The sequence below is a fragment of the Chiloscyllium punctatum genome, chromosome 2, assembly GCF_047496795.1.
Source record: "Chiloscyllium punctatum isolate Juve2018m chromosome 2, sChiPun1.3, whole genome shotgun sequence".
Lineage (NCBI taxonomy): Eukaryota > Metazoa > Chordata > Chondrichthyes > Orectolobiformes > Hemiscylliidae > Chiloscyllium > Chiloscyllium punctatum.
This window is the reverse complement of record NC_092740.1, coordinates 122903451-122930575: the sequence shown is the minus strand read 5'-3', so window position 1 is coordinate 122930575 and position 27125 is coordinate 122903451. Positions and strand designations below refer to the sequence as shown.

At 44.4% G+C, this 27125-nt stretch overlaps 1 protein-coding gene across 5 annotated transcripts in view; it reads right to left on the bottom strand.

Moving 5' to 3' along the window:
• Window positions 1–27125, bottom strand: part of LOC140488115 (A-kinase anchor protein 2-like) — a 173622-nt gene that overhangs the window by 21983 nt on the left and 124514 nt on the right. For all 5 annotated transcript variants that reach the window (XM_072587933.1, XM_072587902.1, XM_072587896.1 and 2 more), the window contains exon 2: window positions 13950–16458. In XM_072587933.1, the coding sequence (XP_072444034.1) occupies window positions 13950–16347 (2398 nt within the window). In that variant the 5' untranslated portion in view covers window positions 16348–16458. The remainder of the gene's footprint in view (window positions 1–13949; window positions 16459–27125) is intronic.

Below are 27125 nucleotides of genomic sequence, written 5' to 3'. Positions count from 1 at the left end.
AGCCAAAAAAAAAATCAAGCAAGTTGTTTTCATTGTCTACTTTTAATTTCAGGAAAGTGAGCCATCTCCCAGCTGACCCCAGACAGCAGAGAAACTCCCAACTCCAAATGTATTGCATCAACAACACCCTTCATCAAGGAGGACTTACCAATAAGAGAGGTCATAATGGACCAACCAATATTTCAGGACTGACTAAATGGTCCTTCAGCCCATTTTCCCTCTGCTGCCCCCTTGAAAGAACTATTCAATTAATTTCACTCCCCTATTCTTCTTTGCAGCCTTGTAATATTGTTTTACCTGTTGGGTAATAAGAGGTACTGGGAGTTACAATTAAATCCGATTCCACTGTTCTTTCATACAGTGTATTCCAGATTGCAACCACTCATTGTGTAAGGAAAGAAAATTCTCGTTGTTTTGGTACAACGAACATTCACTCGTCCCTGGGATGAGGATGTGTTTCCTATGATGACAGATGGAGTAATTTGTCCTTATATTCTCATGAGTTTATGAAAAATAAGTGGTGATCACATTGCAACATAAGGTTTTGAAGGGGCATGATGGGGTAGATGTTTCCATTAGTCAGGGAATCTAATGCCTGGTTTAGGAGGTTGACCAGTTTGGACTGTAATGAGGAGAAATTACTTCACTCAAAGAATTGTGGATCTTTGGAATTTCCTATCCCAGTAGAAAAAAAATTGTGGCCCCAACACCGATCCTTGTGGCACTCCACTACACTATAGGTTACCATCCCGAAAATGCCTACTTTATTATCCTTGCCAATCCTCTATCAATCCTAATATGCTATGTCTAACAGTCTTAGTAAGTTGCCTAACACAACAAAAAAAGAGCAAGTGAAGAGGTTTATGGAGGGAAATCTTGAGTCATAGAGTTGTCCAGCATGCAAACAGACCCTTTGGTTCAAGTTGGCCAAACCGATCAGATATTCCAAATTAATCTAGTCCCATCTGCCAGCATGTGGCCCATATTCCTTTAAACCCTCCCTATTCATGTACCTGTCCAGATGGCTTTTAAGTGTTGCAATTGTACCAGCCTCCACCACTTCCTCTGGCAGCTACTTCATACACGCATCACCCTTTGTGTGAAAAAGTTAACCCTTAGGTCTCTTTTATAATCTTTCCCGTTTCACCTTAAACCTATCCTTTCTAGTTTTGGACTCTCTTACCCTGGGGAGAAAACCTTGGCTATTCACCATGTCTGTTCTGACAATTATGCCATTTTAAACTAACCCTATCTGCCTGCACATGGTCCATATCCCACTATTCCCTGCCTGTTCATGCGCCTATATTAATGCCTTTTAAACACTGCTATTGTTTCTGTTTATAGATATTTTTTGAGCAACCTGTTCAGGGATATGATGAAATGCCGTTGGGGCAGATGGACCTTGAACATGGGCCCCCGGCTCAGAGGAAGGGGCACTACTACCATGCCAAGAGCCATCTGTCTCTGCCTATACCATCTCCCCTGACAATGCGTTCCAGGTATCCACCACCCTCTGCAAAAATAAAAATTGCCCGGCATATCTCCCCTCAACTTTCTCCCTCTCACTTTAAACCTATGCCTAAAAATGTATTTGACATTTTTACCCAGAGAAAAAAAGACTCTGACTATCCATTGGATACACAAAGTCAGATAGACTGATTTCTGGCATCTCCAAGAATTATGGAATATGTGGAACACAAGGGGAAAGTGAAAACTGAAGCCAAAGATCAGCCATGGCTCTGGTGAATGGCAGATCAAAACCTAATAGTGCATATGATCTACTCCCATTCTTAAATCTCGCTTTTGTACCCCTCCTGCTAGTGAACACAGTCTCACCTTATTTACTCTAGGTCCTCATTGGTTTATCTTCAAGAATACTTGATTGAGTGTAAAGGGCTTTCAGACATCCTGTGGTTGTGAAAGGAATTCTGTAGGTGCATGTATTATGTGTTTGTCCATTTGTGGTGTGAACACAAACACTGACCTCAAAAAACAGAAGCCTGATTACTGACATGGAGCAAGTCTTTTCGTTTTGGAGTGGGCAATGTTGGAATTTCATTGCTCGGCTGTCACATCTAGACTTCAGAGAGCTCAGGATCTCCATGCATTTTGTAGCTTTTCACTGTAGCCACTAGAGGTCAGTAGAAAACCAGAATCTGCAACATTGAGCACTACAGAAAGTCAGGCGTCTCTTTTGCATCTTCCAATTTTCTTTCCGGTGTTTGAAATGTGTTATATAAATTGCAGCTGTGGCTAGCATCAGCAATTCATAAAGTCAGAGTCATAACAATTCAGAATGAAGCAATTTGTCCCAGAGTTCATCCTTCACCGATCCATTCAGTCCCATGTCTCTTTGTCCCCATGGCCATAGAAACTTATTTCCATCAAGCGACAATCCAATCTAATTCAGACATCAAAGTTCCACCGTCCTGAGCAGTTCCATCTCTGAAACATTCTTCCTCACATCTTCCCCATGTCTCTTGCCCAATCTGTGTCCTTGTACAATGAGGGCTTGCATCCACAAAATCCTTGTCACAACCACAGGAGTCCCAAAGTGATAACTGGGAACAGCTGTTTTTTGTCTACCTTGTCTATATGTATACAATAATCTTGTGAACCAAGGTGAAGCCACCATGCTCCTAGAGGACTATAGAGCTGCTTGCTCACTGGAGAGGGATAACAGGTGGCGATTTAACCAGAGGGTCACCACACCTCAGACAAGGGGCAAAGTGAGAAGGTGAAATTGTTATGGTGTGGGAATTGGTCTTGTGGTGTTGGTGTCACTCTGTATCGCAAACCAGCTATCCAGCCAACTGAGCTAATTGAACTCTACTAATCCTGCATGCCTTTGTCAAATCTCCATTTCATTCCCAGGACAATAACCCCAGCTTCTCCAAACTAACTGAGGCCTGAGGCCTAACTCCAACACCATGTTCCCATCAGTTGTGAGGAAAGGTCACTGGGCCAGAAATGTTAATTCTGATTTCTCTCCACAGCTGCTGCCCAGCTTTTTCAGTAATTTTTGTTTTTTTTGTTATCGTTGTTGGCCTCAGTACAATATCTGATCAAAAACAGAGAAGACTACTCCCTCAGTACTGCATTGGCAAGTATCAGCCTGGAGGAGATGTTGAAATCTGGAGCCCGTACCTGCACACTCTTTGTTTCACTGATCAGTCAGTGCAGACACGCAGCTCTCAGCTCACAGTTAACCTGCCACAGAAGCCTAGAAAACTGACACTTGCGCATCTGAAGAGATTTTGGCACAGTGGGTAGCTTCCCTGACACCGAGACAGAAGCTGTGGGTTCAAGTCCCACTTCAGGATGCATTTGTTCAAGATGATAAAGACATCTAACAGGCTGAGCAGCAACCCTTCCCACAGTCATAGAATCCCTACAGTGTGAAAGCAGGCCATTCAGCCCATCGGTTCCTTCTTGAAGGGCTTATGCTCAAAATGTTGATTCTCTTGCTCCTCAAATACTGCCTAACTGGCTGTGCTTTTCCAGTGCCACACTCTTCAATTCAGCCCATCAAGTCAACACCAACCCTCTGAAAAGCATCCCACATGAACCCACCACCTTATTTCCTTGTATCCCTGTATTTCCCATGGCTAACCCACCTAGCCTGCGCATCACTGTCTTCCCCTTTATTTGGCACCCATCCACTCCCACTGCTGAGACACTGTCATGGTGCTAGGATGAAGTCACCAGCAGTAAACATCCGTTTTCTGTTTGAAAAATGTCACCAAGTCTTGTTTAGTTTCTGCTCCCACACAAGTCTCCACACAGGACAGAAAATATCACGAAGTCAAAATTCTCCTGAAAGGGTGGAAGATGGTCAGTTGCATTGGTTGTGTTCCTGAACTTCGTAACATTTCTGGGAATCACGGTGCCTATAGATTATTTAGCATGGCCAATCCAACTAACCTACACACCTTTGGATCGTGGGAGGAAACCAGAGAATCTGGAGGAAACCCACGCAGACATGGGGAAAACGTGCAAACTCCACACAGGTAGTCGCTAGAGGGTGGAATTGAACCTAGGCGCCCGGACACTGTGAGGTAACAGTACTAACCACTGAGTCACCGTGCTGTGTAGTGTGAGGGATTCCTGGTTAGCCGTGTGATAGAGTGATAGGGTCTTTACCACCACAGACTTCAAACGCAAGTGTCCACAGCAACATTGACTCTGCAGGGAATTGTTAGGCTTAGAGATGACCTGGATCAGATCGGTGCCAATGGGCACACCCCACCTCCTGTTTCTTTTGGTGTGTATGCAGGACCTGCTGCCTAGCCTCTACTCCCCAGGTGGAGGCGCTGTGGGCAGGAGCTGCCTTAGGGTAGAGAGTTGTAGCACAGGAAATTTGGATTTCCCCTTTAAGGAAAGCCAATCGGAAATTGATTCTTCAATGTTTGGGAACACCCGAATGAAGCATCGTGATTCCTAGAAATGTTACGAAGTTCAGGAACACAAACTAATGCAAGTGACCATCTCCCACCCTTTCAGGAGAATTTTGACTTCCTGATATTTTCTGTCCTGTGTGGGGACTTGTGTGGGAGCAGAAACTAAACAAGACTTGGTGACATTTTTCAAACAGACAGTTACTGCTGGTGACTTCATCCTGGCACCATGACAGTGTCTCAGCAGTGGGAGTGGATGGGTGCCAAATAAAAGGGGAAGACAATGTACAGACTGTATAATCGAGCCTGGTGTGGCAAGCATTAGACTGATCTGATCAAACGTGACTGACAAGGGGAAGCTGCAGATGGAGGAAAGCAAAGCAAAAGCCAAGTTTACCGTCATACCTGATCTCAGAGGAGCTGCACCACGGATCCAGCAGAATTATACCCCAGTTGAAAGGGTTAAGGGATAAAGAATGGTTGCTTGGACCCAGGCAGGGACAGCCAAGTTATTTCATCTGAGTCAAAATAGCAGCAGCGCCACCAAGAAAAAAAAAATGAAGCAAGCTAGAATTCCATGGAAGGCAAAAGAATGATGAGATGGTTAAGATGATTAAAGTAGATGGTTGGGTGGATAGAGAAAAGCTGTCTTCTCTGGCAGGAGATTCCAGGATAAAGGGCATAACCTTAAAACGAGAGCAACGCCTTTCAGAAGCAATGTCAGGAAAGGTATCTGCACGTGAGGGCTGATAGAAAGCTGGGACATTCCCCTCCCCACCCTTCCCCAAATGCTGCTGATGTTGGGGGCCCGTTCAACATGTCAAAATTACAACAATCTGCAGTTATATAGCATCTTTCATATCGCAAAATGCTTCACTGAAATTCTGGCAAAGACAATTTGATGCTGATATGGGGACAGGGGATGTTAAGTTTATTCAAAGGTGCAGACATGCCAAAGCATTTAAAAAGGAAAGAGTAAGTGAGAGAGGGCCAATGGACTGAGGAGTAGCAGATAGAGTTTAATAAGTGCGAGGTGCTGCATTTTGGGAAAGCAAATCTTAGCAGGACTTATACACTTAATGGTAAGGTCCTCGGGAGTGTTGCTGAAAAAACAAGAGATCTTGGAGTGCAGGTTCATAGCTCCTTGAAAGTGGAGTTGCAGGTAGATAGGATAGTGAAGGAGGAGTTTGGTATGCTTTCCTTTATTGGTCAAAGTATTGAGTACAGGAGTTGGGAGGTCATGTTGCGGCTGTACAGAACATTAGTTAGGCCACTGTTGGAATATTTTGTGCAATTCTGGTCTCCTTCCTATCGGAAAGATGTTGTGAAACCTGAAAGGGTTCAGAGAAGATTTACAAGGATGTTGCCAGGGTTGGAGGATTTGAGCTCGATGGAGAGGCTGAAAAGGCTAGGGCTGTTTTCCCTGGAGCGTCAGAGGCTGAGGGGTGACCTTATAGAAGTTTATAAAATCATGAGGGGCATGGATTGGGTAAGTAGAGAAAGTCTTTTCCTGGGGTGGAGGAGTCCAGAACTAGAGGGCATAGATTTAGGGTGAGAGGGGCAAGATATAAAGGAGACCTAAAGGGCAACATTTGCATGCAGAGGGTGGTATGTGTATGGAATGAGCTGCCAGAGGAAGTGGTGGAGATAGTCCAATTGCAATATTTAAAAGGTATCTGGATGGGTAATGAATAGAAAGGGTTTGGAGTGAGATGGGCCAGGTGCTGGCAGGTGGGACTAGATTCGGTTGGGATATCTGGTCGGCATGAACGGGTTGGACCAAAGGGTCTGTTTCCATGTGTACACCTCTATGACTCGATGACAGACCATAAGACAAAGGAACTGTAGGCCACTCAGCAGATCAGGTCTACTTGCAATTCAATGGATTTGTGGCTGAGCTAATAATCCTCAACTGCAATTTTCTGCCTTTGCCCCAAACCCCTGATTCTCTTACTGATGAAAAGTCTGTCTCAGCTTAATGACCCAACCTTTGTAGCCCTCTGTGGTAAAGAATTCCACAGATTCACTATCTTCTGAGAATAGAAATACTTCATTTCTATTGTACGTATGTGACCCCTTATCCTGAGATTATGCACTCTGGTCCAAAACTCTCCCACTAGGGGAAACAGCATCTCTGCATCTACCCTCTCAAGTCACCAACAACCTTGAATGTTTCAAAACGTCTGCCTCATTCTTCTAAAACTCCAATGAATACAGGCCCAGTCTACTCAACTTTTCCTCATAAGAAAATCTCTCCATACCTTCTCTGGGCTGCCTCCAACACAAGTATATCTTAGATAAGGGGATCAAAACAGTTCACATTATTCCAGTTGTGGTCTGACTTGTGCCTTGTATGGCTTTAGCAAGATGTCCCTACTTTTAAACTTCATTCCCTTTTGAAATAAAGCCAATATCACATTTGTCCCCCCTATTACCTGCTGAACCTGGATGCTAGCTTTTTGTGATGCATGCATAAATGCTCCAAAGTTCTGTTCTGTAGCTTTCTGCAGTCTTTCTCCATTTAAATAATGTTCAATTCCTCTATTCTTCCTGCCAAAGTGCATTCCATCTGCCAAGTTTTTTCACCATTTGCTTAACCTGTCCGTATCCTGTAGACAGTTTGTGCCATCCTCACCAATTGTCTTCCAACCTATTTTTGCATCATTCACAAACTTCCATCATCCGAGTCATTAATACATACAGGGGAAGCAATGGCCATGTGGTATTATCGCTAGACTCTTAATCCAGAGACCCAGGTAATATTCTGGGGGCCTGGGTTCAAATCCTGCTGTGGTAGATGGCATAATTTGAATTCAATAAATCTGGAATTAAGAGTCTATTGATGACCATGAATCCACTGTTGGGAAAAAACACACCTGGGTCACTAATGGCCTTTAGGGAAGGAAACTACCATCCTTATCCGATCTGGCCTACATGTGACTCCAGACCCACAGCAATGTGGTTGACGCAAGGTTTGTAGCTCAGGTTGAGGTTTAGGGTGTAGGTTTGCTCACTGAGCTGTAGGTTTGATATCCAGACGTTTCATTACCTGGCTAGGTAACATCATCAGTGGCGACCTCTAAGTGAAGTGAAACTGTCGTCTCCTGCTTTCTATTTATAAGTTTGTCATGGATGGGGTTCCTGGGGTTTGTGGTGATGTCATTTCCTGTTCATTTCTGAGGGGTTGATAGATGGTATCTAGATCTGTGTGTTTGTTTATGGCGTTGTGATTGGAGTGCCAGCCTCTGGGAATTCTCTGGCATGTCTTTGCTTAGCCTGTCCCAGGATAGATGTGTTGTCTCAGTCGAATTGGTGGTTTTTTTCATCCGTGTGTAGGGCTATGAGGGAGAGAGGGTCGTGGCTTTTTGTGGCTAGCTAGTGTTCGTGTATCCTGGTGGCTAACTTTCTTCCTGTTTGTCCTACATAGTGTTTGTGGCAGTCCTTGCATGGAATTTTGTAGATGACGTTGGTTATGTCCATGGGTTGTACTGGGTCTTTTAAGTTTGTTAGTTTTTGTTTGACAGTGTTGGTGGGTTTGTGTGCTACTAGGATTCTGAGGGGTCTTAGTAGTCTGGCTGTCATTTCTGAAACTTCTGAAACTCAAGAACAAACCACGACAAGCAGACCAAACACAGTCAGAAACCCTAACCACCTTACCATACATTAAAGAAGTTTCAGAAATGACAGCCAGACTACTAAGACCCCTCGGAATCCTAGTAGCGCACAAACCCACCAACACACTGTCAAACAAAAACTAGCAACTTAAAAGACCCAGTGCAACCCATGGACAAAACCAACGTCATCTATAAAATTCCATGCAAGGACTGCCACAAACACTACGTTGGGCAAACAGGAAGAAAGTTAGCCTGAAAATGTGTTGCTGGAAAAGCGCAGCAGGTCAGGCAGCATCCAAGGAGCAGGGGAATCAACGTTTCGGGCATAAGCCCTTCTTCAGGCTCATGCCCGAAACGTCGATTCTCCTGCTCCTTGGATGTTGTCTGACCTGCTGTGCTTTTCCAGCAACACATTTTCAGCTCTGATCACCAGCATCTGCAGTCCTCACTCTCACCTACAACTCAGCGAGCAAACCTACACCCTAATGTGGTTGACGTTTAAATACCCTTTGGGCAATAAATGCCAGCCTAGCCAGTGATGCCCTCATCCTGTGTAAGAAAAAAAATTGTCACCTGAACACCAATCCTTGTGGCACTCCACTACACTGTAGGTTACCATCCCGAAAATGCCTACTTTATTATCCTTGTAATCCTCTATTAATCCTAATATGTTACATCTCACACTCTTATTAATTTGCACAACACATGGTACCTTACAAAAAAGAGCAAGGAGAGAGGTTTATGGAGGGAAGTTTTGAATCATAGAGTCGTCCAGCGTGGAAACAGACTCTTCAGTTCAACTTGGCCATGCCGATCAGATATTCCAAATGAATCTAGTCCCATTTGCCAGCATGTGGCCCGTACCTCTTTAAACAACTTCCTATTCATGTACCTGTCCAGGTGCCTTTTAAATGCTGTAATTGTATCAGCCTCCACCACTGCCTCTGGCAGCTCCATCCATACACGCACCACCCTCTGTGTGAAAACGTTAACCCTTACATGTCTTTTATATCTTTTCCTTTTCACTTTAAACCTACGCTCTCTAGTTTTGGACTCTCTTACCCTGGGGAGAAAACCTTGGCTATTCACCATGTCTATTCTGACAATTATGCCATTTTAAACTAACCCTATCTGCCTGCACATGGTCCATATCCCACTATTCCCTGCCTGTTCATGTGCCTATATGAATGCCTTTTAAACACTGCTAATGTTTCTGTTTATAGATTTTTTTTAGCACCCTGTTCAGGGATATAATTGCATGCCTTTGGAGTAGGTGGACCTTGAACATGGGCCCCCAGCTCAGAGGAAGGGGCTCTACTACCATGCCAAGAGCCATCTGTCTCTGCCTATACCACCTCCCCTGACAATGCGTTCCAGGTATCTACCACCCTCTGCAAAAATAACAATTGCCTTGAAGAACTTTCTCTCTCTCACTTTAAACTTATGCCCCTCAGTATTTGACATTTTCACCCAGGGAAAAAGACTCTACCTATCCTGTGTGTCCACATCCTGATAATTTGATACACTTCAATCAGGTTGCCCCCTTTGCCTCCGATGCTCTGGCAAAAACAGTCCAAGTTTGTTTAACCTCTCCTTATGGTTAATACATTCCAATCCAGGCCATATGCTGGCAAACCTTTGTTGCACCCTCTCCAAAGCTTTCACATCCTTCCTTTAGTGTGGTGAACAGAACTACACACAATACTTCAAATGTTGCCAAACCGAATCTTATAAGCTGCAACATGGCTTACCAACTTTTATTCTCAGTACTACCAATGAAGGCAAGCATGCTGTATGCCTTCTTTACCACCATATCCACTGTATTATTATTTTCAGGGAGATATGGACTTGCACCGCAAGATTCCTCTGAATATCAATGCTCCTAAGGGTCCTCCAATTTACTGTATACCTTCCTCTTGCATTTAACCTCCCAAAATGTATCAGCCCATTGTCTGAATTAGATTCCATCCAACAGGCTCAAAGGTAGAAGACAGAGGGTGGTGGTGGAGGGTTGTTTGTCAGACTGGAGGCCTGTGACCAGTGGAGTGCCACAAGGATCGGTGCTGGGTGCTTTACTTTTTGTCATTTACATAAATGATTTGGATGTGAGCATAAGAGGTACAGTTAGTAAGTTTGCAGATGACACCAAAATTGGAGGTGTAGTGGATAGCGAAGAAGGTTACCTCAGATTACAACAGGATCTGGACCAGATGGGCCAATGGGCTGAGAAGTGGCAGATGGAGCTTAATTCAGATAAATGCGAGGTGCTGCATTTTGGGAAAGCAAATCTTAGCAGGACTTGTACACTTAATTGAAAGGTCTAGGTGTGTGTTGCTGAACAAAGAGACCTTGGAGTGCAGGTTCATAGCTCCTTGAAAGTGGAGTCGCAGGTAGATAGGATAGTGAAGAAGGTGTTTGGTATGCTTTCCCTTATTGGTCAGAGTATTGAGTACAGGAATTGGAAGGTCATGTTGTGGCTGTACAGGACATTGGTTAGGCCACTCTTGAAATATTGCATGCAATTCTGGTCTCCTTCCTATCGGAAAGATGTTGTGAAACTTGAAAGGGTTCAGAAAAGATTTACAAGGATGTTGCCAGGGTTGGAGGATTTGAGCTACAGGGAGAGGCTGAACAGGCTGGGGCTGTTTTTCCTGGAGCATTGGAGGCTGAGGGGTGACGTTTATACAGGTTTATAAAATTATGAGGGGCATGGATAGGATAAATAGACAACGTCTTTTCCCTGGGGTTGGTGAGTTCAGAACTGGAGGGCATAGGTTCAGGGTGAGAGGGGAAAAGATATAAGAGAGACCTACAGGGCAACGTTTTCACACAGAGGGTGGTACGTTTATGGAATGAGCTGCCAGAGGATGTGGTGGAGGCTGGTACAATTGCAACATTTAAGAGGCATTTGGATGGGTATATGAATAGGAAGGGTTTGGAGGGATATGGGCCGGGTGCTGGCAGGTGGGACTAGATTGGGTTGGGATATCTGGTCGGCATGGACGGGTTGGACCGAAGGGTCTGTTTCCATGCTGTACATCTCTATGACTCTATCTCTCTGCCCAACTTTCTAACTGATCTATATCCTCTATCATTTCCTCTTTATCCACATCTCCATCTAATTTTGTCATCTGCAAACAGACCACCTATATTTTCATCCAAATCATTGTATGTATGTGTGTATATATGTATATATATATTACAAACATTGAGGTCCCAGCATTTATCGTTGCAGAACACAACTGGTCACAAACCTCCAGTCAGGAATACACCCCTCTATCTTCTAAGACTCACTGTGGATCCTGTGACTTAATCTTCTGGACCAGCCTACCATGAAGGACCTTTTCAAATGGTTTGGTAAAGCCCATGAAGACAACTTCTGCTGCCCTTCCCTCATCAATCCCCTTTGTCACTTCCTCAAAAAACTGAATCAAGCTTATAAGACCTCCCCCCACAAAGCCATGCTGACTATTCCTGTTAAGGCCATTCTTTTCCAAATATGAGTAAATCCTAAGAACTTCCTTCAATAATTTCCTACCACTGATGTAAGGCTCACCAGCCTATAATTTCCTGGTTTATCCCTGTTGCCCTTCTTGAACAAAGGAAGAATATTGGCTAATCTCCAATCTTCTGGGACCTCAACTGTAGCTAAAAAGGATACAAAGATCTCTGTCAAGGCCCCAGCAATCTCCTCCCTAGCTTTCTTCAGAATCCTGGGGTGGATCCCTTCAAGCCCTGTGGACAGATCTTCCTTTCTGTTTTCAAGACACCCAACACCTCCTCATTTTCAATATCAATATGTCCTAGAATATCAACATACCCTCCCTGATCTTACCATCACCCATGTCCTTCTCCTTGCTGAATACCAATGCAAAGTACTCATTAAAGTCCTTACCCAGTTCCTCTAGCTCCATGCATAAATTCCCTTTGTCTTTGAGTGGACTACATTTTTCAGCTACCTTCTTGCTAAGATATGTATACAGTTCTCCTTACATTCTACTTGCCAAGTTTCATGGCCTCTTCTGACCCTGCTAAATTTCTTCTTTTCTGCTTCCTGCTTCCTTTATATTCTTCAAGAGCCTTGTCTGATTTCAGTTTTCAGAACCTTACATATGCTTCCTTTACTTTTTGACTTGCCTTTCTTGTCATCCAAGGTTCCTGAATCTTGGCTATGCTGAAGAACAGTGCATACAATTCTGGTTGCCACAATACAGGAAGGATGTGGAGGCTTTGGAGAGGGTGCAGAAGAGGTTTACCAGGTTGCTGCCAGGATTAGAGGGTATGAGTTATAAGGACCAAAAGGCCTGTTCCTGTGCTGTCCTGTTCTATGTTTATCTTACATCCCCACAGTAACATGCTGATCCTGACTCTGATCAACTGGTCTTTAGAAGACTCCCACATGGAAGATGTGGATTTACCCTCAAATTTCTCCAATCCCTGCTAAATACTGTTGTAATTAGTCTTCTCCCAATTTTGCACTTGAGGATTAATTTTATCCTTAACCATTACGATCTTAAAACTTACGGAATTATGATCACCATTCCTAAAATGCTCCCCCACTGAAACTTCGATCCTCTGGCCAGGCTCATTTCCCAATACAAGGCCTAGTACAGCTCCTTCCCTCCTTGGACTATCTACATATTGTTTTAAGAAACCGTCCTGGATGCACCAAACAATCTCTGCCCCACTTAAGCCCCTGCTACTAAAGGATCCCAGTCAATACTGGGGAAGTTAAAAATCACCCACTACAACAACCCTTGTGTTTTTCTCATATTTCCACGATATATTCCTCTATCACCTGAAAGCCTGTAGTGTAACTCCATCATAGTAATTGCACCTTTCCTATTTCTGAATTCAACCCATATGCCCCCACTGGATGAGTACTCCAAAATGCCCTCTTTTAGTACAGCTGTGATATTCTCCTTATTCATTAATCCAACTCCTTCACCTCTTTTGCATCCCCCTCTATCTCTACTGAAATATCTAAACTCTGGGCTTGGCCTCTCTTGGTCTCTATGTGATCTAGACATTCAGTTGATAAGGCAGGTTCTGACCAGGCTGGGCAATGTTACGTCTAAAAATCTGGCAAGGGCAAGGAACAGGGACTCACCCCGATGAAGACATCGCAGAAACCCTGAACCTTGCAACAGAGAAGATGATCATTTGGTCTGACATGCCTATACTAGCTTGACAAAACAGCAGTCTACTTAGTCCAGTGACTCTCTATCTCTTGTTCTGAAGTCATTACAACTCAGAGAGGGGCCATTTGGCTCATTAAAAGTTTGCGCTGTAAAGTAATCCAGGCAGCCCCATTTCCCTGCTTTATCTCTGTAGCTCTGCAAGTTGACTTTCCTAAAACTCCCATCCAATCTTCTTTTGAAATCATTGATCACCCCTGCTTCTACTATCATCATTGTTACTGAGCTTCATAGCTGTCAGAACCAAAACCAGTGGCAGTCAATGTAAGAGACCGAACAAACAAGCAGTTCAGGAGAAGGTTCTTCTCCCAGGGTATGGTGAAAATACAGAACAAAGGGAATGGTTAAGGTGATCATTATAGAAATATGGAGGAGGGAACGGGATAAACATGTGACAGAGTTAACCTGATCAGGTGAGAATGGGGGGTGGGTTTAATGTGGAACATCAATACCAGTTAGACTGAATGGCCTGTTTCCGTGCTGAAAATTCCATGTAAACCATTGAACCATACAGCAGGAAAGCAGGCCATTCGGGCCAGCGTGCTTTTGCTAGTTCTTTGAAAGATCCTATTGGTCCCACTCTTCTGCACTTTCCTCATGGCCCTGAAAATTCTTGACCGAAGTTGGAGCGAGTTCATTTCGGAAACCTTGACATCAACTTCCACTCGGAAGCTAGGCTCATGAACTCAAATCAAGGAGATAGTCTGTGCCAGACTCCTCCTCGGTCTACAGGCTCTTACCGGGAGCTGTTGTTCTGGAGGAACAGGCCTGGGGTAGCGTGGGCTGTTTGGCTCTGGTGGGTCTTTGAACAGTCCTGAGGGCCTCCCTCTGGCGCCGCAGTTCCTCCTCCCGGTCTTGGGCTGCCCGGATCTCCTGCTCGATCATCGACAAAGTCTTCTGTCTGCGGGTGCGCAGCTTAAACGGCCCTGTTTGAGCAATGACCTCAGGCTCCTGAGAATGGCTGACAAAGACGTTCTCTCGCGAGTAGTCTGTTGGTTCCAGATAACTGGCATTGTCACTGAAGGGGCTGAACTCGGGCTTGTACAGGGAAGGTGGCGAGCTGGCCTGGGGGACGTCCACAGTGCTACACTTTACCGACCCCGCTGGACCCCTCGGCAGTGAGGGCCTCCGCTCCTGTGCTAATGGCGCTGGGGTCTGTGATGGCTCAGACTTTGCTGTCCACGATTTTGACAGGGCATCCCCTGAAGGGTCAAAGGGCACTGGCTCACCCCCCAACACCCCCGTGGGCTGTGGCGGCGCGGTCAGGTGACCTTCGCCCACTCCTGCCCCACCCAAGTGGCTCTGCTGTGCCAATGCTAGCTGAATAGCATTCTGCACCAACATCTCTGCTCGGTACTGCAGCTCTCGGTCTGCGTCCAATGGCCCCCGATACCGGTCTGGCTCACCATCACTGAGCGGGCTCGAGGTTAACTCCCCCTTGAGAGAGCTTTCTCTGTCGACGGGTGTTATTGCCTGGGGTGTCTGTGGGTGGGAGAACTCCTGAGATCCACCCAGTGAATAGTCCAAGGAAACATTCATGGTCTCATTGGAGGCACCACTGTCACTCACATTATCAATACTGAAGTCGTTGGAGAGAGTCTCCATCACAGTGGTGTCCTGTGATCGTAGGGACAGCTCGTCCAAGCCAGAATCCAGCTCTTCTGCAGTTGCAGGGAGACTGACGCATTTTAAATACTGGTCTGAAACATCGCTGTCGCCATCTTCATTGAGCATCGTCAAAACCGCCCGGACCTGGGTAAACCCTTCATCATCCACAAAGACTTTGCTGACCATCTGCTGCTTTGTGGTGTTGCTGATAAATTGGTCAGGGGAGGCCTGTCGAAGGGGTGCCACACCAATCACTTCCTCCTGCTGCTGGTTATCTTGCAGTGTTGGTGCAGTCCCCTGGATTGCAGCTCCACGCTCTCTTTCAGGAGCCTTCATGCTCAGTTCGGACGCTTTCCCGACAGACACCTCACTGGCCCCGATTTCCACCGTCTGCCCAAGAGCTTCAGCCGGCGCAGTCACCCTGACCACAGCCGCACCACTGCCTTTCACTGGTGTGTTGGCCGTCCTTGTCCCTGGCCTTAAGGAGACCCCTTTGGTGGCAATAGGCCTCTTTTGGCCATGCTGAGCTGAGGCTTCTGATTTGATCTCCATCTTTAAAAACTGCTGCCTCGCTGCGGAAAAATCTATCTGCTCTGTGACAACATCTTCCCTGTTTATAATGATGGGGTCCGGTGTTACAAACATGTGGGTTTTCTGCCTTGGAGAAACTGGGGAGAGGCCCCCGCTCTGTTTCTTCTGTTTGCGTTCCGCATATTTTTTGTGCGATTCCAGCTTATCTGGGTCTAACTGCTCCTCAATGGACTTCTCTTGTGGTGGCTTCCATTTCTCTGCAATACTGGGATTCTTCTTGACCACCTGGCTTTTAATAACTTCCAGTCTTGCCTTTTCAAGTTCAGCTATTTCGTTAGAAGCTCGGGTCTTCTTAATCCTGTAGGATTCATTTTTGTCATCATCCACAAAAAGCTTGGAGGGCTTCTTGTCTTCATGATAGGCCCGGAGCTCAAACTTGGCCTCTTTCTTCAGAGGGATGATGGTTGCTTCGTTATCCTTTAAGGTCTTCCTGCAAGGTGACACCACCTCCTGCTGCTGCTCCCTTCCCACGCTCTTCTGATCGGCAAGTGGTTCTGGGATGGTGCTCCCCATGGAATGGCCGTTCAAATTGATCTCGCCTGTCTTCACGCCACCAATTTCCTGCTGCTCCATGAGAGGGGAACACGGTCTTGCGATGGTTACGATGGCATCGTCCGGCGAGACTGGAGTGTCAAGCCTTGTGGAAATGGGTGGACGTTGCCCATCTGCAATAACTGCGGTTGGCTCAGGAGAAGCTGGCACATTGGATCCATTCTCCAGAACGGAGTCGCAGCAGTTGGCTTCCAAAACCTCGTCGAGGTACCTGATCTCCTTTGCAACATCGCTGTCCAATGGTTCATGTTGACTCTGGATGCCATTCTGACCTTTCCCAACCACATGATTCAGCTGATCATCCAGTACAGTGGACTCCGAGATGGGGACCTTGGATGTCACCGTGCTAACATTGTTTGTGCTATGAACTGAATTGTCTATTTCCATGCTTCTCTCTTGGCCGGGAGACAAGTGAATGGAGATGGACGAATTGGATCTCTTCCTGTTCCTCCCCTTCTTCAGTTCCGTATCATCTTCCAGGAGGCTGGCAGAGGATTTCTGTTGAAAAGAGAAAGGAAGATCACGATTAGACTCAGACATTGAACAGCATAAAAATTCGGAAAATGAAACTACTTATTCACATGGATTTTGGAGTCAGCAACAAACAAACAGCATCAACGTTCAATTCTTCACAACTGTCCATGGATTTGCCTACACCTACTTGTGCACGACTGAATAGAGAACCATTTTGTTGTGGCTCTCTCTACGCTCACCTACATGCACAGGGCAAGCACCTTTGTACCTCCTCAACCACCCAACTTTCCCCAAGACACAGATGGATGGATTTCTAGTGTCCAGTAAGGATTGTGTTCATCAGGAAGTCAAGGATAAGCTACATTCCAGGCTTCGAGGCTTCAAGGTTGAAGGGAATTGGAGGCAGTGGGTTGGGGTCTCTCTTTTTGATTAGAATCCCTAAAGCCATGTGATAGCATCTTATTGCTTGAGGTTAAAACAATGAGTGCATCACTCAAACTGCAGAGGGGGGTACCCTCTGTAATATGCAGCGCTGCATGGGTCTCTCTGCAAGTGCAGAAGTATTGAGAACTACAGATGGTGTTTAGCAGGACTGGGGACCTGATCTGCCCTGAATCTGTTTGGCAAGGACTGCTCTCCCTGTGGTGGTTCAAAGCTTGCCATTCGACAGATATGGTGTCCGCACAGGGAATGTGTTAGCTGACTTCCGTTCTATCCAATTCCTTGATCGGGAAGTTTCCTGCTGGTAGATCTTGCTCAGGTCAGTTGTTCTGTATTGGTCACTGAGATGGAAGCCAGGGCAGTAGGTGGGTTGAATATGTCATCTTGGAGTGGGTAAGTGAAGGCAAGCATAGAAGGTTTCAACCAGCTACTGCGTTTTTGTCAGCGTCAGGTGTCAGAGGAAGGGGATAGTCATGAGGTCAGGAGAAGTTGGGAGGGGTGCTGAGTACAGGGTTCCAGTTATGATGTGTGTAAGTGAGGTTCAGGCATAGACATTGCTTGTGGGAGAAAGTGGAGATCCCAATGGAAGATGATTGAGAAAAAATAGCAAGTCAGGCAGGAATGTGAATCCTAAGGATAAGAGCAAAGACACTTATTTCCTAACCATATCTCACTGTAGCTGTTGGGTTCCCTGGCATTCAGGGGGATTAAAAAACCAAAAGCAATGCCCCTTCCAAATCGGAATGAAAAATATTTAATGTTGTAACCCATATCTGTGGGTAAGGACTGGTCACCCAGCCACATTCCAGCCTTAGTCCTGGGTACTAAAGATCTGGAACTCCCTCACAAAAAGCTTTTGAGGTTGGATGCCAACTAGGGTTGGTGTGTTTTTTTAGGCAAGGGTATTAAAGGTTTATGGAATTAAGGCTGGTACAGATTAACTGATCAAACTGGATGGTTGAACAGACACAAAGAGCTGAATTAGTTTCCTCTTTTTAAATGATGCTATTGAGGGTCTTTCATTGTCCCCATGTAAGGGTGCCTTATTAAACTTGCCTCCTTTCCTCCTAAAGGTACCTTGGTTTGAGTAGGCCACATTTACATCAGCAAGCTGTTGAAGTAGGAGTTAGTGAGGAGATGTTGGAGAGTCAGAGTCGATTAAGTGTGGAGCTGAAAAAAGCACAGCAGGTTAAACAGCATCCAAGGAGCAGGAGAGTCAACGTTTGGGGCAGGATCCTTCATCAGGACTGGGGGCACGGAGCTGAGAAATAAATAGAGGTGGGGGGGGAGGGGCTGGAGGAAAGGTAGGTGGATGGTGATAGGTTGGAGGTGAATGTGATAGGTCGGTGGGGAGAGTGAGCCGATAGGTGGGAAGGCAGATGGACAGGTCAGGTCAAGAGGGCAGTGACAAGTTGGAGGGTTGGATCTGGAAGGAGGTGGGGAATGGGGAGATTTGGAAACTAGTGGATTTGATGTTGATGCCATGCGGTTGTAGGGTCCCAAGGTATAAGACTCCACCTCACCCTCTTGACCTGACCTACTCATCCACCTTCCTTCCCACCTGTTCACTCTACCTTTTTCACTGACCTATCTCAATCATCTCCTACCTGCATCCACCTCTCGCTATCCCGCCTACCTTTCCCCCAGCCCTATCCCCTTCATTTTCTTCTCAGCCCACTTTCTCCTTCTGAGTCCTGCTCCTTGATGCTGCCTGACCTGTTGTGCTTTTTCCAGTGGCACACTCTATCAAAGCTGTCAAAGTACTATATTTCCCACCACAATACATTAGAAATTACTGAAACATCTTTTAAACCTGGCACATTGACCATCCTGATGAAGGGCTTTTGCCTGAAACGTCGATTTCGAAGCTACTTGGATGCTGCCTGAACTGCTGTGCTCTTCCAGCACCACTAATCCAGACATTGACCACTTGCACAACACTTCAACTGGAATAATTTTAAATTAGTATCAAAAAGTAATGACTGCAACCTGATGATCACAGAGCTTATGGTAACATATTGTCTCCCAATAAGGGACACGGAATTTCACCAAGACTTTAAATACAACACCTTGAGGAGGTTATTGGTGCTTATTTATAGCAGTCAATAAGAATATTATCTTTAGCTTTATCACATGCATTAATAGACCCCGTTTAAGATCTTTCTGATGGATTACATATTGTTTTACATCACTCTCTCCATGCATCATTCCCCCAACCCACCTCCCCAAAAGCCTGAAATTTAGCACAACTCCTTTCGTAGTTGCTTCAATCATTAATGTTACGTGTTTTAATAGGATGCCAGCAGACTGGGCAGAGCACCAAAGTCAGGATGACCTTATTAGGAACATGACCATTGAGTATTATACTTTGCTGACACTTTAATCCAGGTTTAGCAGCGGAGCTGTTAAAGTTCCATTGTGTGGAGTTGCCCTCCCACACTCCTAATATGCAGTGGATCAGACCCAAGCTAATTTTTATAGGCTACCCCAGCACACAAGCAGGCCATTCAGCCTGCTGAACCTGTACTGGTACTTTGATTTATTATCAGTTCCACTTTCCCCTGTTCTTGCCCCCATCTGTAAAATTCACCATTCAAGTACTGATCAGATTCTCTTTTGTAAGTCATTTCTGAATGTGTTTCAACTACCCCTTTTGGCTGTTAATTCTGCCTATTTAATCCTGCCAGGCTTAGCTCTTATCTGTTGTCACAGGGGAACCGCTGATTCTGCATAAGCGATCACTAGTTCATTGCTGGTGAACTGGAGAAGTATTGAACCTTATTTAACCACTAGGGGTGGGTGTGACTGCAATACCAAAATGCATGGCATTTTACGGACTGAAGTATGATTGGGAAGATTGCATTGTAGAAGGTCTAACAGCATTTTCTGAACAATATTCCTGATCAACTTGATACATTCAAGATGTGCAGGTCAGGTGAATTGGCCATGCTAAATTGCCCGTAGTGTTAGGTAAGGGGTAAAGGTAGGGGTATGGGTGGGTTGCGCTTCGGCGGGTCGGTGTGGACTTGTTGGGCCGAAAGGCCTGTTTCCACACTGTAAGTAATCTAATCTAATCTAATTCACTCTGTTTCTCTGTTCACTGAGGTTGCCAGACCTGCTGAGTGTTTCCCGAACTTTCTGTTTGCAACCACAAGTATGAGTCTTGAGTTAAGTATTGTGTGCACGCACATTGTGATTCTAATCTACACAGACGCATTTAGTTTATCCTCCAATTAAGAAGTCTGGAAGTGGTTCTCAACAATTGTGTTGTATGGGAGATGCTTTGCCAACACTGACGCACTCCAGGGATTTCCTGGTCACACTCCTGGGGTGTCCCAACCTTAAATGCCATTGGGTAAAATGAGCTACTCGACAGATAACGGATGTGGTTGCAGTAAACATATTATGCACCAGTAACACAGAAAATAAGAGATAACAGTTTGGAAGGAATCTTGTACAGATCCTGGAATTAGTTTAGAGATGGATCAGAAACCGAAGCTAGAATGTAGGGGAGATGTAAAACATAGGAGCAGAAGGCTCAATGAGCCTGATCTGCCACTCCTAGGGATTATGGCTGATCTCATCAACTCCAATTTTTTTGCACTTGCCCCATAACACTCTATTCCCTTCCTGATTAACAGTCTGTCTATCTCAGCCTTGAATAAATACACTTAACAACCCAACCTTGACATTCCTTTGTGGTGAAGTATTCTAGACTGACTTCCCTCAGAGAAAAATAAACCTCACCTCTTAACTGGACAATCTCTTATTCTGAGATTATATCATTTGGTCCTAGACTCTCCCACAAGGGGAAACACAACTTCCCAACTACCCTGTCAAGCCCCTTTTATGTTTCAATAAGGTTCATTCTTCTAAAACTCCAACTTCTTAAACCTCTCCTTAGAAGACAGTCTCTCCGACCTGGGATTAACTTGGGTGAACCTTGTCAGGCCTGCCTCCAATGCCAGTATATCTTTCCTTAGACAAGGACAACAAAAGAAAGCAATACCCTGTGACTAAATTGGATGGCGTAACACAGGGTTCCTGGAGACTTCATGACAAAGATTAACTCCTGCAAGAAAATCTAGGGAGATAAAACAGTGTAAAAAAGGGTGATAAATGATTTATTCCTTCCATTTTCTTTGAATAGATTCCTTTATTGATTATAAAAACATTGTCAATGGGTAAAAGATGGCTGTTGGGCTTGGGTGGGGTTGTGAGTGTCAGAGTTTGGGGAGCAGTTAGTGCAGGAGATCTCCAGGGATAGGTGAAGCTGAAGTTGGCAACTCTGTGTTGACAGGATAATGACTTCACTACGAGCCTCTGTGGTTAGCCTCCTTAGTTGAAAGGTTACCTCTGTTTCTCTCTCCACAGACGCTGACAAGTTATAGCATTTTTTGTTTTTATTTCCCAGTTATTTTGGCAAAGAAAAAAAAACTCGAGAATATATTTAGAAACTCTTCTGGTTTAAAAATATCCTCTTAAATGTGGAAACCGGTGTCCCAAAGCAGGATGGTGTGGAATGATTGTTAATGAACAGAGTGCAGGGGCTAGTCAATTGGCTGTCATTGTCCTACTGTGAAATATCAAGGCTGAGATGTAAATTTGATGACTGCATTCTCCAGTAAACCTCTTGAAGCAATCGTGGTGAATCTTAATACACCGTAGCAAAGCACAGCCACTGAACTGGTAATCAGACTGTCTTGTTAAGAGTGCAGTGCTTTGGCAAAGAATTTGAAAATTATGAGCTTAGTGAAAGCTCTGGTGGCAAAGCTTTTAGTCGCAATTGCTTAATTCACATTTCAGATGATAGCTCTCAACCATTCCAACAAAACACCAAATCAGTGGCTTGAGAAAATGAACAAGAGAGAGTGTTTTTAAATGTTCATCCCTAAAAGAACCTTGTGTAATCAGTGTCCAAAACTCTATAAATGCTAGTATTTATAAGTACTGAATTTTATAACACTTATCCTTTGAGAAAGTAAAAGCAAAAGGAACCAGTGCCAGTATCTTTAGGTGTGTTACAAAGTGTTTGGATAAACAACACTGTTGTGTATATAAAGTATAAATATTGATAATGCCAGAAACACATCAATCCTGGTTCACGACAATTGAGGAATATTGTCACCCCATTAACTCTAAGCTTGCCAACTCTCGTTGGATCTATTCCTGAGGCATTATCACATGACCTCCAAAAGCCCCATCCACACATGCTGCCACTGGCTATCCAACATGCCCACGGTTGTGTTCTCAGCCAATCCCCAAGTGAATAGATCCATGATTACCCAATTGGCTGACTCTTGACAATCAATCAAAAATCTTTTCTTGACAAAAAAAAAGCATGCAAAGAAAATTCAAGAAACTTGTTTTCATACTGCGAATGATTTTTCTCCTGGGTTACTTGCAGCAATTTCATCCAGATTAATCTTCAATTTCTGGTGATTCCAAGATCCTAACTGCACAGTCTGCACTGATCGACTCTGCATTTACTTTGGGAAAGGCAACAAAATTGTTTGGTATTTTTACCATGCTGCTGCAACATTCCTTCCTGTTTTTCTATTTAACCATCTGAAACCTTGGTTCAAGTCCAGGTGAGCTTTTTCAGTGGTCAGTGGGAATCTCAGGAAAGTCTTTGCCAACACTATTCCATTTCTTTAAACAGTTGATTTTTAAAATAAATACTTTATTTTAAATAGCATCAATGGTTATCATTAAGTAAGTTGGTTAGGGCCTAAGAGTATGAGTCGGAATTAACTATTTTTCAGACATGGAATGTAGTTACCATTGGCAAGGTCAGCATTAATTGGCAATCTCTAACTGCTCTGGAGAAGTGATTAGGGAGCTGCCTTGTAAAGGGCGACAGCACAGGAAAAGGCCCTTTTGGCCGACCAAGTCTGCGCCAGTCAAAAACAGTTACCTCACATCCCCTCTGAACCTCTGCCCCTTACCCTAAATCTATGCCCCTAATCATGAATCCCTCCAGTAATGAAAAGACTTCTTTCTTGTCTACCTTATCATTGGCACTTTAACAAATAATTTTACACATCTCAATCACGTCCACCTGTCAGTCTCCTCTGCTTTAAGAAAAATAACCCTCTTCTATCCAATATCTATTCATACTCTCCAGCCCAGACAACATCCTGTTAAATGTCCTCTCCACACTCTCCAGTGCTATCACATCTCTCCTATAATGTGGATTACAGAACTGCACACAATATTCTAGTTACGGCCTAACCAATATTACATATGGTTCCAACATAAGCTCTCTGCTCTTAGCATCTATGCCTCAGATGAAGACAAGTACCCTTTATGCCTTCTTAACCACATTACCTACCTGTTCCTGTACCAAAAGGGACCAGTGTATATGCACACCAAAGTCCTCCCACTCCTCAGTGCTTCCCAAGGTTCTATCATTCATCATGTATTCCTTTGCCTTTGTTTGTCCCATACAAATGCATCACCTCACACTTATCTGGATTGAGTTCCATTTGCCACTGATCAGCCTATCTCACCAGTCTATCTACATCCTCCTCTAACCCAAGGCTACGCTGCTCACCATTTATCATCCCATCAAGTTTTGTATTCACTTCTTCAACACAACTCAGTAGCATGCAGAGACATTTTATAAAGCAGTTTAAGAGTCAGCCACATTGCTTTCTGTGGACCTATGTAGGCCAGACAGCATATGGATGACAAATATCCTGCTCAGAAGGGAATAATGAACCACACAGTCATTATTATAGGGTGTTATCAAAGTACCTCCCTCACACTATTAGCTTTTATTAAGACTGTACCATCAACACACTGTTGACTTAAATGCTGTGTACACATTTTGCAGAAAGTGGGAGCAGAGTGAAAAAAATAGAAGAAGCAAGAGCTTTGATAAATCCATGAGAAGAGAACAGATCACCAAAACAGAGGTGGGATGAGGCAGCATCTTGTCATTCAGAAAGAGGGAAAACTGGTGATACTTTTCCCCTCAGTTTATATAGAAGCAAAAACAGGACTGATGGAGTGTTTGAGAATGTGGAGGAGACATCACTGTAAACAATAACAAAGAAAACCAGGTAATTAAGGGCATTAATAAGACAAAAAAAAGATGAAAACCCTCTTCAACAAGTGACTGAGAATGGGAGGAAAAGTCTTTTCAAATGTCTTTGGGCATGGAAATTGTTCCAAACAACTGGAGGGCGATAAATGCTTTACACTACTTTTATTCTCAATAAACTTTTCTTCCATTATGGATGTTGCAGTTCATCACAGTAATATCCTGATATGCATGTGTACAAGCTCATTCATATTTTAGGATTCTTGTGTCCAAACAGTTTCTTTTGAAGTGTAGTTCACATTGCTTTGCAGATAAATATAGCTGGCAGTGCATTCACAAGTAGCACTGCATTGAGTGATCAGATCATCTGCTTTATAAAAGAAGATTGCAGAATAAAATAGTGTCACGAGAAAGACAAAACAAGACAAGGGGTTTATTATCTCAACTGAATAACAGCAGTTCCAACAATGCAGCACATATTACATTGAGATACCTGCCTGGACTGTGCTTGTGTCTGTGCAAGAACTTGCATCCATCAACCTGTCTCAGGAACAAGTGAGAACTCAGTTCTCCCAAGCAAAGACAGTCATCAAAAGTATTTCAGAACAGGTCTTGGAGTGGGAATGGAGAAGTAAGAGGTGATATTCCAAATCAGTTTAAGTTAAATCACACTATTAAAAGGAAATCCATTGACCTATGAGGACGAGATGGGGCTTTGCTGCCTGAAGTATTGTGCAAGAGCAGACTCGCTCAGTTTTGCTACAATGTTGAACCATCCTGCTCTATTCTATGCTGGAAGACTTGGGCATATTGCCAGAGAATTTGGGAAAAGAAAAAAACTGTTTTGTTGCTGTTTTCAGGAAAGCAAAACCGAACCTCAGTTCAGATAGCTGGATGGTGAAAGGTGCCTTTTTGAAAGGAAAAGAAAAAATATTTCTGACAAAGGAAGTCAATGGGATTCTCAGAAAAGGCTGTAGAGTGGTTGGAAGGAAAATTTAAAAATGAATCAATGTCATAGTTTCCACAAAAGAAAACCTGAGGAATTTTTCAAAAGAGCGTTTCTGAATTATTTAAGCCCCGTTTAGGACTTTCAGAAAAATGGTAGTTCAGTGTATTCTTTAAAAAAAACAGGAGGGGGAGAGGCAGTTGGAGACAGTAGTGTTGACTTCATGATTTGTCGACAGGAAACAAATGCTCAAACAATTATCTGAATTGCAGTATGCTTTCAAGCATGATATGATATGACTAGATTAGATTCCCTACAGTATGGAAACAGACCCTTCAGCCCAACAGATACATACTGACCGTCCAAAGAGTAACCCACCCAGACCCATTTCCCTCCCCAATATTTACCCCTGACTATTGCACCTAACACTATGGGCAATTTAGCTTGGCCAACTCACCTGACCTGGACATCTTTGGACTGTGGGAGGAAACCGGAGCACCCAGAGGAAACTCCACAGACATAGGGAGAATGTGCAAACTCCATACAGATAGTCGCCCGAGGCAGGGATTGAACTCGGGTCCCTGGCACTATGAGGCAGCAGTGCTAACCACTGAGCCACCGTGCCGTCCTTAGGGAGTTTGATTTAGCCCAATCCATTACTTAATAATTTGTCAATAAAACTGTCTGTGCTCTTACCCCAGGACTAGCAGGGATTAAAGTTCAGATAACATTAATTTACTCCTGTTTTGAAGTCATGGTCTTATTTTCTAAAAAAGTTCCAATTTTTACTCAAAATTGCAAAGTACATCAAGTGTATAGATTTCAATTTCATTTGCCTTCAGTTAACTAACCAAATGTGCTGTCGCAATACAAGTTGCATTATCTTAGCAACCTGAAAGTAGTATCGCTAAAATGGCAACACAGAGTGTGTTTAATGGCAACTATAGAGAGTAGCCTAACCCCATGCTGTTGGTATCTTCAGATATGATTACTCCTATGCTCTCCTTGCCAACCTCCCATTTCCGACCCTTTGTCAACTTGTGTTGATTCAAAACTCTGTCAGTATCCTAACTCAAACAGAGGTTGGAATTACCTAGTTTTTCCCAAGTGCTGAGTCAAATGTATTCAGTGGCAACTGACATGCCACCCCGACCGTGGAGATAACTCACTGGATCACCCATCAATCAGCTCGGTGAGAGCTAACAGGCTTTGGGTGCATGGACATCCTTTCCCACCATGGGTCATGGCACAGGCAACTTGGCAGAAGCTGCAGGATTGTGGGTCCTGAAGATCACAGGTCAAGGCCCACTCCTTGATGGACCCAGCAACAAGAATAGAATCCACAGAGTCCCTACAGTGTGGGAACAGACCCTTCGGCCCATCAAGTGCACACTGATCCTCCAAAGAATAACCCACCCAGCCCCATTTCCCTACCCTATTATTTGACACTTACCCCTGTCTAACGCACCCAATACATCCCTGAACACTATGGACAATTTAGCATGGCCAACTCACCTAACCTGCACATCTTTGGTCTGTGTCAAGAAGCCAGAGCGCCCGGAGGAAACCCAGCAGACACAGAGAGAATGTGCAAATTCCACAGAGTCGCCCGAGGCTGGAATCGAACCTGGGTCTCTTGCACTGTGAGGCAGCAGTGCTAACCACTGAGCGTTATGTTCTTCTCCTCACAGGCTTTGGGGTGAGGAGGAGGCAGAGATCAGCAGGTGTTGGGTGGAGGTTGGAGGCAAGGTGTTGAAGATGGCTTTCAGAAGCTACACCCCTTGTCCACCAATTGTGTCTCCATTTGACCCACCCTCCCCACACTCACAACTCTGGCAGAAAGATTGCCATGGTTTCCCAGCTGTGAAACTAGCCACATTTCTCATCCATTTGCAAGGCAGCTGACTGGGGAGATGGCAGGTGGAGGTCTACAAGTTGTCTGTTTTGAGTTTCAGGCCGTCTATGCATTTCAGAATATTGAGTAGTTTCACAGTCAGCTGAGTTTCAGGATCTATATTAGCTTTAGGGTCTGTATTCATTTCAGGGCATGTTTTTGTTTCAGGGTCTGCATTAGTTTCAGGATCTGTATTAAATTTAGAGTCTGTATTTGTTTTAGAGTGTGTATTAATTTTAGAGTCTGTTTTTATTATCTGCAAGCTTTGTTACTATTTTCAGGCACTGGTTAGAGATCCAAGATCTGAAATCCAGCATCATTTTGTTCGAGAGGATGCCGGAGTGGAGAAATCAGACGTGCAG